General features: G+C 36.6%; 1 protein-coding gene across 1 annotated transcript in view; it reads left to right on the top strand.

The window, feature by feature from the left end:
* The window catches only part of MBD5 (methyl-CpG binding domain protein 5), a 149529-nt gene that overhangs the window by 91698 nt on the left and 44990 nt on the right, over positions 1-12841 (top strand). Inside the window, 14 exon segments of the mRNA XM_047722408.1 lie at positions 3976-4078; positions 5157-5337; positions 10773-11246; positions 11249-11329; positions 11332-11412; positions 11415-11483; positions 11486-11523; positions 11525-11588; positions 11591-11629; positions 11632-11804; positions 11806-12076; positions 12079-12132; positions 12135-12376; positions 12378-12840. Coding sequence (XP_047578364.1) covers positions 3976-4078; positions 5157-5337; positions 10773-11246; positions 11249-11329; positions 11332-11412; positions 11415-11483; positions 11486-11523; positions 11525-11588; positions 11591-11629; positions 11632-11804; positions 11806-12076; positions 12079-12132; positions 12135-12376; positions 12378-12840 — 2333 coding nt within the window.

The raw sequence follows: 12841 nt of genomic DNA, 5'->3' as shown, positions 1-12841 counted from the left end.
ATGGTATTCTTCAGCTCTGATTGGTACTTTCTTTTATTTTCTATCTCTTTATTGAAGTTCTAAATGTGTTGTTGATCCATTGTTCTCACAGTTTGGTAGCCATGTTTATGACCATAACTTTGACCTCTTTATCAGACAGATTGTTTATCCCTGTTTGTTTAGTTCTTTTTATGAGGTTTTATCTTGGTTTTTTGAATATAGTCCTCTGTCTCCTCATTTTGCCTACTTCTCTGCGATTGTTTTTATGTATTAGGCAGTTCAGCAACCTCTCCTGGTCTTGAAGAAGTGGCCTTATGTAAGATGTCCTATGAGGCCTAGAAGTACAGTCCACCCTAACCACCAGAGTCAGCTGCTACAGGGGTATCCCTCATGTGGGCATTGTGTACCATTCTGTTGCCTTGGGGCCACAATTGCTATGGATGTACTGCTGGGCAGGGCTGGCCCCTGCCCTGGCTGGACTGTGGCCTGAGGGTAACAGCTGCAGGCTTGCTGGTGGGCAAGATTAGGGTCTTGTAGGCTGCAAGGCCTGGCAGAGATGCAAGGTTGTGTAGAGCTCAGAGCAAGGCACACTCCTTTGCATTAATGATCTAGTAGGAGGGTTCCACAATGGTGCCCACCAGTGCCTGGATCAGTGTGGCAGAATGAGGTGGCAGAAATGACTGTCCCCAATGTCTTAGTCCTTGGGGAGAGGCCCTGCTGCCTCCTGCTTCTCCAGCAGACTCTCCAAGATTGGTAAGTAGGTATCTTCACTGTGGCCTACGCACTGTTCAATCTAGTGTTTTTGCTCTAGTTTCTGGGTCAAGTGAGTCTATGCATGAGCCCTTTGAGAGCAGTTTTGTTTGGTTTGTTTCCTATAATTATGTAGTTTTTCTGGACCTATTTTCTGTTGGTTTTCAAAGCCAGCTATTTTGGGGACTTTTCCCTCCTGTGCAATATCCAAGGGTTGGGTTGTCTGATGTGGAGCTTAAATCTCTTATTTTTTAGGGAAGAGTTCCATACCCTTTAGATTCTTCCTGACTGTGGAACTTCATGCCTCGGGTGTGGTTTTTTTCCTTATTGAGACTGTATCTCTGCCACTTCCACACACCTCGGTGCTGCCCCACGTTGTGGAAGCTCTCTGTTCATCTAGTTTCTAAGTCTTTGAGGAGCACTATTCCATATGTAGTTGTAGGTTTATTATGTCTATGGAAGAGTTGAGCTCAGGATTTTCCTACACTATCATCTTGAATGCTTAACCAAGTTTTAGTCTTATTATTAAACAAATGCCACCTAAGTTACTTATTTTGTAGTTTATCAGGAAGTATATGAAAGGTTATGATAATATAAATCTTTCTTTGTGGTGTAATAAAAAAAAATATCAGAAGCAGACTTAGGACTTTTTAAAGGATATCACATTGCATCATTACATTAATTAATGTAATGTAACCCCATTACACGGCATTAATGCTATTTCTTTCAGTGTGGTTATTGGTATCCCAGCTTCAGTGGAATTCTGTATTTGAACAAGGATTTATTTATATAAATGAGATCTTTTCTATTGTATAAATACAAATGATTTCATAGCTTAATAACTCAAAAGTCAGTTCAGATTTTCTTTCAGGTTTGTTTGCTTTGTGTAAGTTGTTTCTTGAGGGAAACTTATTTACCTATTGAAATTGTTTTGCACATAAGTATTTTATTCCTGAAATGGTAAAGATGTGCCCTATGTTAATTGGAGTGAAAGGAAAAGAAAGCAGGGAATGTGGGGCTCATCCCACAGTAGATAAGATGGCAAGGACACATAAGTTTTTCAAAGTGTTCCTATTGCCAATGTTGTTTAAAACTGCTAAAAATATTTTGTTGTAATATAGCAAGATATCAATGTTACTGTTCATATTTGTGGTTATTCTAGGCTATAAGGAGCAAATATATATATGTATATATATATATATACATATATATATTATATATTCAGCTTAGAGCAAATAAGTCTAAAATTTTAATAATTTAAATTTTTTACTTCATCTTCATCCCTATGGAAGATACATCAGCTTTTCAGATTGCTGAGAGCTAAGTTAAATCAAGTTAGGTTTAGGAATCTGTCATTCATCTTGTTCATTCATGATTTTCCAAGTGTAAGTAGACTTCATTAACTGGTACTGTGAATTCTCCCAATCCAGATCTATACACTAAGAATTATTTCAGAAACAAACTTCGCTAGATAAGGTTAAGTACCATCAAATAAATTCAGTCAGCATGGTTTTTATTTGTTTGTATATATAACTGGTTAAATTACTACTTAAACATATATAGGAGGCTAGTCCTCCTTCTGTAGCTCCCTTCTTAACATGCAGTTTGCTTGTAATTTTTAGGTTAGTCTCCAGCTGCTCCTGCCTGAGGGTAGCATCGAGGCTGCACATTAAATTTCCCACCAATCTTTTGAGCTTTATCTGTGCCGTTAAAACTTGTAACTATTTTTTACATTAATTATTACTCCCAAAAGTTAATTAAAGAGCTACAGCTGAAGGAAAGAACTCAATTGACTGATTGAGAGGAAATGTTTTTAAAGTGTCAGAGTAGAGTACTCTAATGGAATTCAGGAATTTTTGTCTTCGGGTTTAATTTTACAGTTAAATTCCTCTAGGATTCAGTCTGTACACTTTCTTTAACTGTAAAATGCTAGGCAGTTTCTTTTCACAAAATTCATTAATTCTTCATATGACAACTAATTGGTAATCTTGTTTTATCAAAATTACCAGACCTTCAAAGTCATCTGGTTGCCCCTACCGTTAGGGTGGAACTCAAGTCTGTAATACTTTTTATATATCATCTGAAAAATATTGTTAGTCTAAACAAATGAATGAGTCAACAATGTGGAAGATTTTAATTGAAATTTTCTATATTCGTAAGTCACTTATATGATTGTCCATAAAAATGAATTACATTTTAAATCTGGTTTATTTATAGATCTAAAACTATTACCTCTGTCTTTGTATAGGCAGTCTGCCCCCAGTAGAGAAATGCTTTGTATATAAAATGGCGAGTATCATTTCTGGATAAATTTAATCAGAAGGCTAAAGTGAAGGAATAGTCATAAATAAAAGATATTCTTGAATGAAAAATATATGATAATTTTCAAGCATAATATGCATTTAAGTTATAAAATCAACATATTAATAGTACAAGTCCTAAGGTACAAATAGCCCATTTTAAGCTGACCTTCATTGTAAATAAAAATCAAAGACTTATCCTATCATCTGAATTAGTACCTAATCTGTAGACTTAAACTTGATCAGTATTCATGTATTAAACTGACTTTTTGACCCACAGAGTACTAACATTGAGAGCACTACCCCAATTACCAACCAGAAGGCCTGCGTGGCTCCTCTTTACTTGACAGTCTGGTTTAGTTCTTCAGTACAATTTGAGTTAGGCCACACTTGTCTATCTTCAAAGAAAAACATGGATTGGGGAAAAAAGGAAACTCTGTTTTTACATTGGGGCAATATAGCTCTAGACTCCAAAACTGAAGGGAAAAACTTGTTAGCTCCAACTTTTATAGATTTAGTCACTTTCTGGTTTGACTTCCAACATGTTCCTAATTTCAGTCTTTCCTCAATCAGCTTAAAGGTAGATTTTCTAGTTTAAAGTAATGGTTACTTTCATGTAGTTTTCTTGGTCCTTCTTGCCTGCTTCTGTACTTCTTTAAGAATAGCATTTTTTTTCATCCTTAGTGCACTCTTGGTTTTCAAAATACTTTTACTTAATTTTCTATGAAAATCTCTATTTTTCTGAGAAATAGTTTGGTTAAAAGAAAGAATGATAGTGTTAAAGGCTATAATTTAGTAGATAACATAATATTGACAAAGCAAATGTTTTTCCTTAGTAGGAAAATGTTATCTTGTAAAGGACAGTAAGACTATAAATTATGCCTTTTTTCATATGATATGTGCAGTCAGAATTATTTCCTGATGTTTTTTTAAACTATTTTTACAGTCCCAGTGGGTCTTTGTTATCTTGCTTGGAGCAGGTTAAAACATACCTGCTTACTGACGGAACATGCAAGTGTGGCTTGGAATGTCCTCTTATTCTTCCCAAGGTAACCATTTCACAATAGATCTATTGGCAGTGCTGTATTTTTTTAGGTGTTTCATGTATTTGTTTTTCTCATTTGGCATTTCATTTTTATATTACTTCTCCAATCATATATGCACTTTAAAGTCTTTACCTAATTAGATACCTTTGCATACGTTCTGGAATGCTTAAAATTGTAGGAAATATTTCAAGTCCTGGTCATGTTCAAAAGTGACAAACCTATATTCATATTAAGTATTTCATCAGAATCTCCTTAGCACCTTTTTATTTGAGCTATACACATGCTCATTGTTTAATAGTGCATTTTCCCCCTACTATAACTATTCAATCTATGATATGATTTTTTTGCACTGGTGTTGATAAATCTGCCACAAATATATCTAAAATCACAAGGCTGAACCCTCTGAGCCAAAAGTAAAACTGTTTTAGTCCTTTGCAAGGTAAAAAATACAGTTATTTTAAATAATAAAATATTTTAGAATAGCATAGAAACAGGTCACTGTTCTCTGAATATCTATTATGTGCTAATCTTAGAACTAAAGTTTAATGGACAGCTTTTCCTTTTATTTGTGTCACCACATTCACCCCCAAAAAAAGCATTTGAAACAGCCTGTAAGTATATACACAATAAGTAATAAGATTTTTTTAAAAAATAGAGTAATAGATGTTTTAAATCCATGAAAAAGTAATATTAATACAGTAATAAAATAAAGCCAAAAAAAGTAAGCATGTAGAAATGTCAGTTCTTAGAGGTTTTTAAATGTACCGTAATCTGTTTTTGTACTGTTATAACATTGGGAAGTATCTAAAATTGCAAACATTATCGGGTATTATAACTTTCCATACATTTATCTTGATTTGATTGTCTTATTTCATTATTTACTTTGTCAGTAAAATACAAGAGTTCATCAGAATTATTTATTATACTATATATAAAGCTGTTTTCTTAAATTTAAAAACTTGAGTTGGTTTTATTCAAATTTATGGTTTAATATATGCAAAACTTTTTCTTATAACAAGAGAATTTTTTTTAATTTAATGTTTTCACAGACATATTCTAAACAGAGAATTTTTTTTTCCAGGTGTTTAATTTTGATCCTGGAGCTGCTGTGAAACAGAGAACTGCAGAAGATGTTAAAGCAGATGAAGATGTCACAAAGCTATGCATACATAAAAGAAAAATCATTGCAGTAGCCACACTTCACAAAAGCATGGAAGCCCCACATCCTTCTCTGGTGCTCACCAGTCCTGGGGGAGGAACAAGTATGTAATGTGGTGAAAGGTTTAGAAATTTTTCTCCCCATCTTCTCTCCTGAGGAATCACTGGAAATCACTTAGCCAAACATTTTCTGAGTCCCCTTTTTAAAACACACAGAATGCTTTTAAAGTTGTGTGTTTTATCATTTTTTGACAAATAGCAAATTAGTCTGAAAAATTCCTATGAAGTTATCTCCCCTGGTTTCCTATTTAAATCATTGAGTTAACTGAGCAGAATAAACACCAATTAACACATACAAATGCTATGCAAGTACACAGAGCTGAGCTAACAAATGAAAAAGTATCATTGATTTTTAGGAAACAAATGTAACATTTCTCCTAGAGTTGGTTTGGATGTGTGGTATCAAGTCCTCAAACAGAACCAGCAATATTGTCCAGAGCTAACAGCGTTATTCTTTTTTTTTTTAAGATTTTATTTATTTATTTGAAAAAGAGAGTATGTGTGCACACGCATGGGGGGGCGGGGAGGGGGACAGAGGGAGAAGCAGACTCCCTGCTGAGCAGCAAGTAGGGCTCATTCCCAGAGTCCTGGGGTCATGACCTGAGCTAAAGGCAGATGCTTAACTGACTGAGCCATGCAGGTGCCCCCAGTGTTATGCTTTCAGACACTTAGTAGCTGTTTCTTGAACACCTACTAAGAGAAATCACCTGATCAAGAACTTTTCATACCTCCACCACACACACACACACACACACACACACACACACACACACACACATGCTTTTATTTTTTAAAAATTTCAAAGCTGCAGAAAAATTACATAACAGTTCACTAAGCACCCAAGTACCCTTCATTTAGATTTGACAATTAACATTTTGTGGCAAAAGTTGCAAATATTATGACAGTTCATCCCTAAATATGTCAGCACACATTGATGTTCACCTATAGGAAACCACATCTAATTATCATATTCAAAATTTAGTCACTTATTATCTAAAAAAGCAGTGTATAGGGTTTGCCTGGGTAGCTCGTTGGTTAAGCATCTGCCTTCAGTTCAGGTCATAATCCCAGGTCCTCAGATCTAGCCCCGTATCAGGCTCTCTGCTCAGTGGGAAGTCTGCTTCTTCCTCTCCAACTCCCCCTGCTTGTGTTCTCTCTCTCACTGTCTCTGTCTCTGTCAAATAAATAAGGTCTTTAAAAATATAATAATAATAATATACAGTGGATATGATTAGAAAGTAGTTGTCCTAATAATATCCAATTATCTCAGTGGTCCTAATAAATTCTAATTGTCCTAATAATTTCTTCATTCTTAACACCCAGGATGCAATCAAAGATCATACAACTGCAGTAAACTGTTATACTTCTTTAATCTGCACCAATTCCCAGTCTTCTAAAATCTATTTTTGAAGAGTCTAATTCAACTTTACAGATATTCCTCAGTTTGGATTTGCCTGATTATTTCTTCATATTTATTTATACTCAGGTTAAACACAGTTTAGTGGAATATTGCATGGGTGATGTTATATCATTAGGAGATACAGAATATCAATTTATCCCATGTTGATGACATTAAGCTTGAGTGCTTGGTAAAGTTATGTATATCCAATTTCTCCATTGTTAAGGTAACTTTTCCCTTTATAACTAATCTGTAATTTGTGGTAAATTTTCCCTTTTAACTAATCTGTAATCTGTAAAAAGTATGTATATAATTTTTACATTTAAGATGTAAAAAATACTTTGAGACCCAGAAACTTTTTGTGTGAATTAGGATGTGAGCTCCCTCCAAAATATTACAGTCAACTTAACAGTTGAGTAATAATTCAAGATAAAATATGGCTGAGCACCAAAGCATTTGTTTATGAAGAATAAGCGATTCTGTTCTCAGAGTTCTGAAAAATAGGAACAATGAGTATAACTTGTAATGATCAGAGGAGGTTTTACAGTAGACCTCAGATTTGAACCAGCCCCGGAAAATAGTAAGATTTGGACATCTGAGGGGAATAAGAAAATTCTTATTCAGTATGAGTATAGCATAATTAAGAGATGATGTGGAAACTCATCTGAATTGAGTGAAAGATTAAATTTTCATAGGTAAGTTGAGGCCAAATTACTACCAGCTTTAGATACAAAGAGGAGCAGTTGGGACATCATACAGGTAATTAAAGAGTCACACTTAGAACTCATGTGAAGAGATCAGGAAGAGACAAATTGGCAGTTATTAACAGAGAACTCCTCTTCAATACCTTCCAAACTTTGAACTTAAACAGGAATGATCAGAAAAATTTCTCCACTAAGGTATGTAAAAAAAAAATTTTTTTTTAGGGAATTTTCTTTTTCTTTTAATGAGCTACATTTTTTAAAATTCAAAGATATTGCAACAATTTAAAGACATATTTAATAGTAAATAAATTATCTGAAATGTTATCATTATCTGCCACCTTGATAAAACTATGTTTTCATTTTGCATATTACCTTGCATATATCTGCTACCATTCTCATATCACATTATATCAATTTTACCTCTTTCTACAAAGTCTCCCTTGTCACTTTTTTAATGACCCTAGTAGAATCTTGATCTAGGTCCTTTGTCATACCCTATTCATACAAGTTTCATTATTGAAATTAAAGGTAAATCTTTAACCAGTATAGGTATAAGAGGTATATCTCCATCCCCTTTTAAAATCATATGCTTTATTGGATTAATCGCTACCCTTTTACTAGCTTCAGACATAGCATTTATTTTAATTTCCTAATATTCAACTGTATTATAGGGTTGGTATTTAAATAAAAGTTAAGGAGACTCAAGTCGTACATTCACTCCTCTTCATTTTACATATATGAGGATATATTTAGTTTTCTGTCTCTTATTTTGAAGGTCTTCTATTGAAAGCACTTGATGAGTGCCCAGCATTTCCGTTTGCCAACTCTTGTAATACTTCAGTTGCTAAGTATAACACAACATCAGCATGACTTTTGTTTGTTTATTCAGTATTCCTATCATTTTAAAGATGGTAACTATTTTCCCCAGGTATGGAGAAATCCTTTCCAAACCACAGCTGTTTTCTAAATTCTGTTGAATATAAGAATGCCAGTGTCTGTATTTTTAAACATTGAACTGTACGTAATTATAGAAATAACCAAAAAAAGACATAACTCAGTGGTTTTGTTACTAATAAGGATAAAGTTCATCACATAATAATGCTAATGATGTTAATATAGAGAACTGTGCTCTCACTAGATGCTAGGTGCAATGCCCAAATATTTTCCATATATTACTTCTTTAACTATAAACTTTAAAGTTCTGTCTTTAACAAGAAAATAAGTTCAGTTGGGTTTATCTTCTGCAATTCTCTTGTATCATTGGTTCTCAATTATCATATATTATGTGCAGAAACCACTCTATCAAATAATCTTTACTGTGCCAGAAACAGAAAGCCCACTTTCCCAAGAAGAATATATATTCACTTCATTCTCTTATTTCTTTAATGCAACCTACCTAGACTTATGTATACCTCAAGTTGAGAACCACTGTCTTAGAAATTGTATGAGGGGCGCCTGGGTGGCTCAGTGGGTTAAGACTCTACCTTCAGCTCAGGTCATGATCTCAGGGTCCTGAGATCAAGCCCCACATCTGGCTCTCTGCTCCGCAGAGAGCCTGCTTCCCTCTAACTCTCTCTCTGCCTCCCTGTGATCTCGATCTCTCTCTCTCTCTCTCTCTCTCTCTCTGTCAAATAAACAAATAAATAAAATCTTTAAAAAAATTGTAATGATATAATTTTACCTGTATACTGTCTAGCAGGTAGGATAACTATATTTATCTTAAGTGTGTGATTATCCATTTAAGTAAATATACCTCTGATTCCAAGTGAACCCAAGTATACTTGCTAATATATTGCTAGCCTCAGAATTGGGGTGGCCAATATATAGTATAAATAGTACCACTTTCATCACCTGTGCCTGTAATGGACTCACTGACATTTTCTCACAGAGCCCAGCCAGGGGTGCAACATCCTTTAGACCTAGCTCACTAAGCAGCCACCACCAGTTGATGGGAATTGGCATATGAAGCTGATTTTATTTGCCATCTGTTTTAGAAGGCATAACTTTGTAAATTGTTAAACATCCTCAGGGGCTAAAAAACTTAAACCTAGAATTCTGACATGATAGAATGAAAATTCTGTATGATGAGCAGGCTTGCTTTGGTTGCCTATATTCTGTCCGATCTCCAAAAGAACTGAAGGGATTCCAAAAAGCCAGGGAGGGAGCAATGCTTGCTATAAAAAGAGAACACTCAGTTGGAACGCAGTAGTGAAGATTTTAGCATTCTGAGTAAATTTTGCATAGGAATTCTGTCCTAATAAAAGAATCACAGTCTTTTACCTAAGTTGGTTGTTACCTAAGGCTGTTTTTACAATAATGGCTTATCAAGGGCAAAGGAATTGCAATATTCTAGATCTGTTATAATTTTGTTACAATATTGCTACAGACTTGAAGAAGCTAAACATGATTGCAGTATCACTGCACTTAGCTGTTGTTTGTTATCATTCCCATTTTAAAAGATTCAAAATCCCATTCACTTAATTCACGAAAGTTAAGGCTCTTTTGCTCTCACAGTGAGAATGTTGAGATAACGAAGAGTTTTCTTTGCTGTCCTGAGCAAGTTTTAGTAAGGTAACAGAAAGATGCATAGGGTAACAAATTTTCTGGTGAAAATAGCAATGCAATACACAACTAACGAATCACTAAATACTGCACCAAAAACCAGTGGACTGTATGTTGGCTAATCGAATTTAAATATTTTTAAAAAGCAATGTATTTAAATTACAAGAAAATATGCCATACAGATTATAATTTTCTTTTTCTTTTTTTTATGTATTTATTTGACACAGAGAGAGAGATAGTGAGAAAGGGAACATAAGCATGATGAGTGAGAGAGGGAGAAGCAGACTCCCCACTGAGTGGGGAGCCTGATGCAGGACTCGATCCCAGGACCCTGGAATCATGACCTGAGCCAAAGGCAGTCATTTAATGACTGAGCCACTCAGGCACCCCAGATTATAATTTTCTATTGTAAACATGTTCTTAAAAAATTCAAATCCGACAAGATAGTAACATCACCATTTCCATAGAGGCTGTCAATCTTGATTTTTCACATTATAAATATTAGAATGGCTAATATGAGTATAAACTGATTCAAATCCCCATCCTTTCTCAACTGATAAAAAGTAAACAAACATAATGACCAGTTATTGAGAACTTTTGGTCAACTGAGAGAGAATAATATGTGTTTTTTCCATCGAAGTTTACTGTAGAGCACAGAACTTTTTTTTTTAATTGCATAGAGTCACAGCTTCTGTTTGCAAATTTCTATTCCAGATGCCTTCCTTTCCTCAGTTCCTCCTTTCCTTCCCTCCACCCATGCCAACACAAAAGAACTGAGACCACTAACAGAATTTTTGTTTGTCTTTCACATCAGATGCAACTCCAGTAGTACCTTCACGGGCAGCAACTCCAAGATCCGTAAGAAATAAATCGCATGAAGGAATTACAAATTCTGTAATGCCTGAATGTAAGAATCCTTTCAAGTTAATGATTGGATCATCAAATGCCATGGGAAGGCTATATGTACAAGAATTGCCTGGAAGCCAGCAACAAGAACTCCACCCTGTCTACCCCCGGCAGAGATTGGGCAGCAGTGAACACGGACAGAAATCTCCATTCCGTGGCAGCCATGGAGGCCTACCCAGCCCAGCATCGTCAGGTTCCCAGATATATGGAGATGGCTCAATCTCTCCAAGGACTGACCCACTAGGAAGCCCAGATGTTTTCACAAGAAGTAATCCTGGTTTTCATGGAGCTCCCAATTCTAGTCCTATTCACTTGAGTAGGACTCCTCTTTCTCCACCGTCGGTAATGCTACATGGTTCTCCTGTACAGTCATCCTGTGCAATGCTGGAAGGACTAATATACCTCTTTCCCCAACCTTGACTACAAAGAGTCCAGTAATGAAAAAACCAATGTGTAATTTTTCAACTATATGGAAATACCACGAGCAATGTTCCACCACAAACCACCCCAAGGCCCACCTCCCCCTCCTCCACCTTCTTGTGCTCTTCAGAAAAGCCATTAACATCCGAGAAAGATCCACTTGGCATTCTTGACCCTATTCCTAGTAAACCAGTGAATCAGACCCTGTTATCATTAATCCAACTAGTTTCCATTCAAATGGTCCACTCTCAGGTACCTGTGATGAATGTAAGCATGCCTCCTGCTGTTGTTCCTTTGCCAAGTAATCTCCCTTGCCAACCGTAAAACCTGGTCATATGAATCATGGAGTCACATACAAAGAGTTCAGCATTCAGCTTCAACCTCCCTGTCCCCTTCTCCAGTGACATCCCCAGTGCACATGATGGGGACTGGAATTGGAAGGATTGAGGCATCGCCCCAAAGATCACGCTCATCTTCCACATCATCAGATCACGGAAATTTCATGATGCCACCTCTAGGACCCCCAGGCCACTTGTAGTGGTATTAAGGTTCCACCCAGGTCACCAAGGTCACGATAGGGTCCCCCAAGGCCATCAATGCCATCAAGCCCTTCTACCAAGTCCGATGGACATCATCAGTACAAGGATATCCCTAACCCATTAATTGCTGGAATGAGTAATGTACTAAATACCCCAAGCAGTGCAGCTTTTCCTACTGCATCTGCAGGAAGTGGTTCTGTAAAGAGTCAGCCTGGTTTGCTGGGAATGCCTTTAAATCAGATCTTGAACCAGCACATGCTGCCTCCTTTCCAGCAAGTAGTTTACTCTCAGCAGCAGCCAAAGCACAGCTAGCAATCAAAACAAACTTGCTGGTAACAACTGTAGCAGCAGTAGCAATTCTGGAGCTGTTGCTGGCAGTGGCAACACTGAAGGACATAGCACTTTAAACACCATGTTCCCTCCTACTGCCAACATGCTTCTCCCGACAGGAGAAGGGCAAAGTGGTCGAGCAGCACTAAGAGATAAGCTGATGTCTCAGCAAAAAGACTCATTGCGGAAAAGAAAACAGCCACCTACCACAGTGTTGAGTTTGCCTCAGACAGTCTCAAATGGATAGTTCTGCAGTTCCTAAACCTGGACCCGACTTGCTAAGAAAGCAGGGTCAGGGTTCCTTTCCCATCAGTTCAATGTCTCAGTTACTACAGTCTATGAGTTGTCAAAGCTCTCACTTGAGTAGCAATAGTACCCCGGGTTGTGGGGGCTCAAATACTGCTTTGCCTTGCTCTGCTAACCAGCTGCATTTTACAGATCCCAATATGAACTCCAGTGCTCTTCAGAATTCACTGACACAGACCATACCTTTGAGAGGGGAAGCCGTGCACTGCCACAATGCAAACACTAACTTTGTTCACAGTAACAGTCCAGTCCCAAACCACCATCTTGCAGGTTTAATAAATCAGATTCAGGCTAGCGGGAACTGTGGGATGCTCAGTCAGTCGGGCATGGCTTTAGGAAATTCATTACATCCCAATCCACCTCAGTCAAGAATTTCAACGTC

The sequence above is a fragment of the Lutra lutra genome, chromosome 3, assembly GCF_902655055.1.
Source record: "Lutra lutra chromosome 3, mLutLut1.2, whole genome shotgun sequence".
NCBI classification, from domain to species: domain Eukaryota; kingdom Metazoa; phylum Chordata; class Mammalia; order Carnivora; family Mustelidae; genus Lutra; species Lutra lutra.
This window is presented reverse-complemented; position numbering and strand designations above follow the sequence as displayed.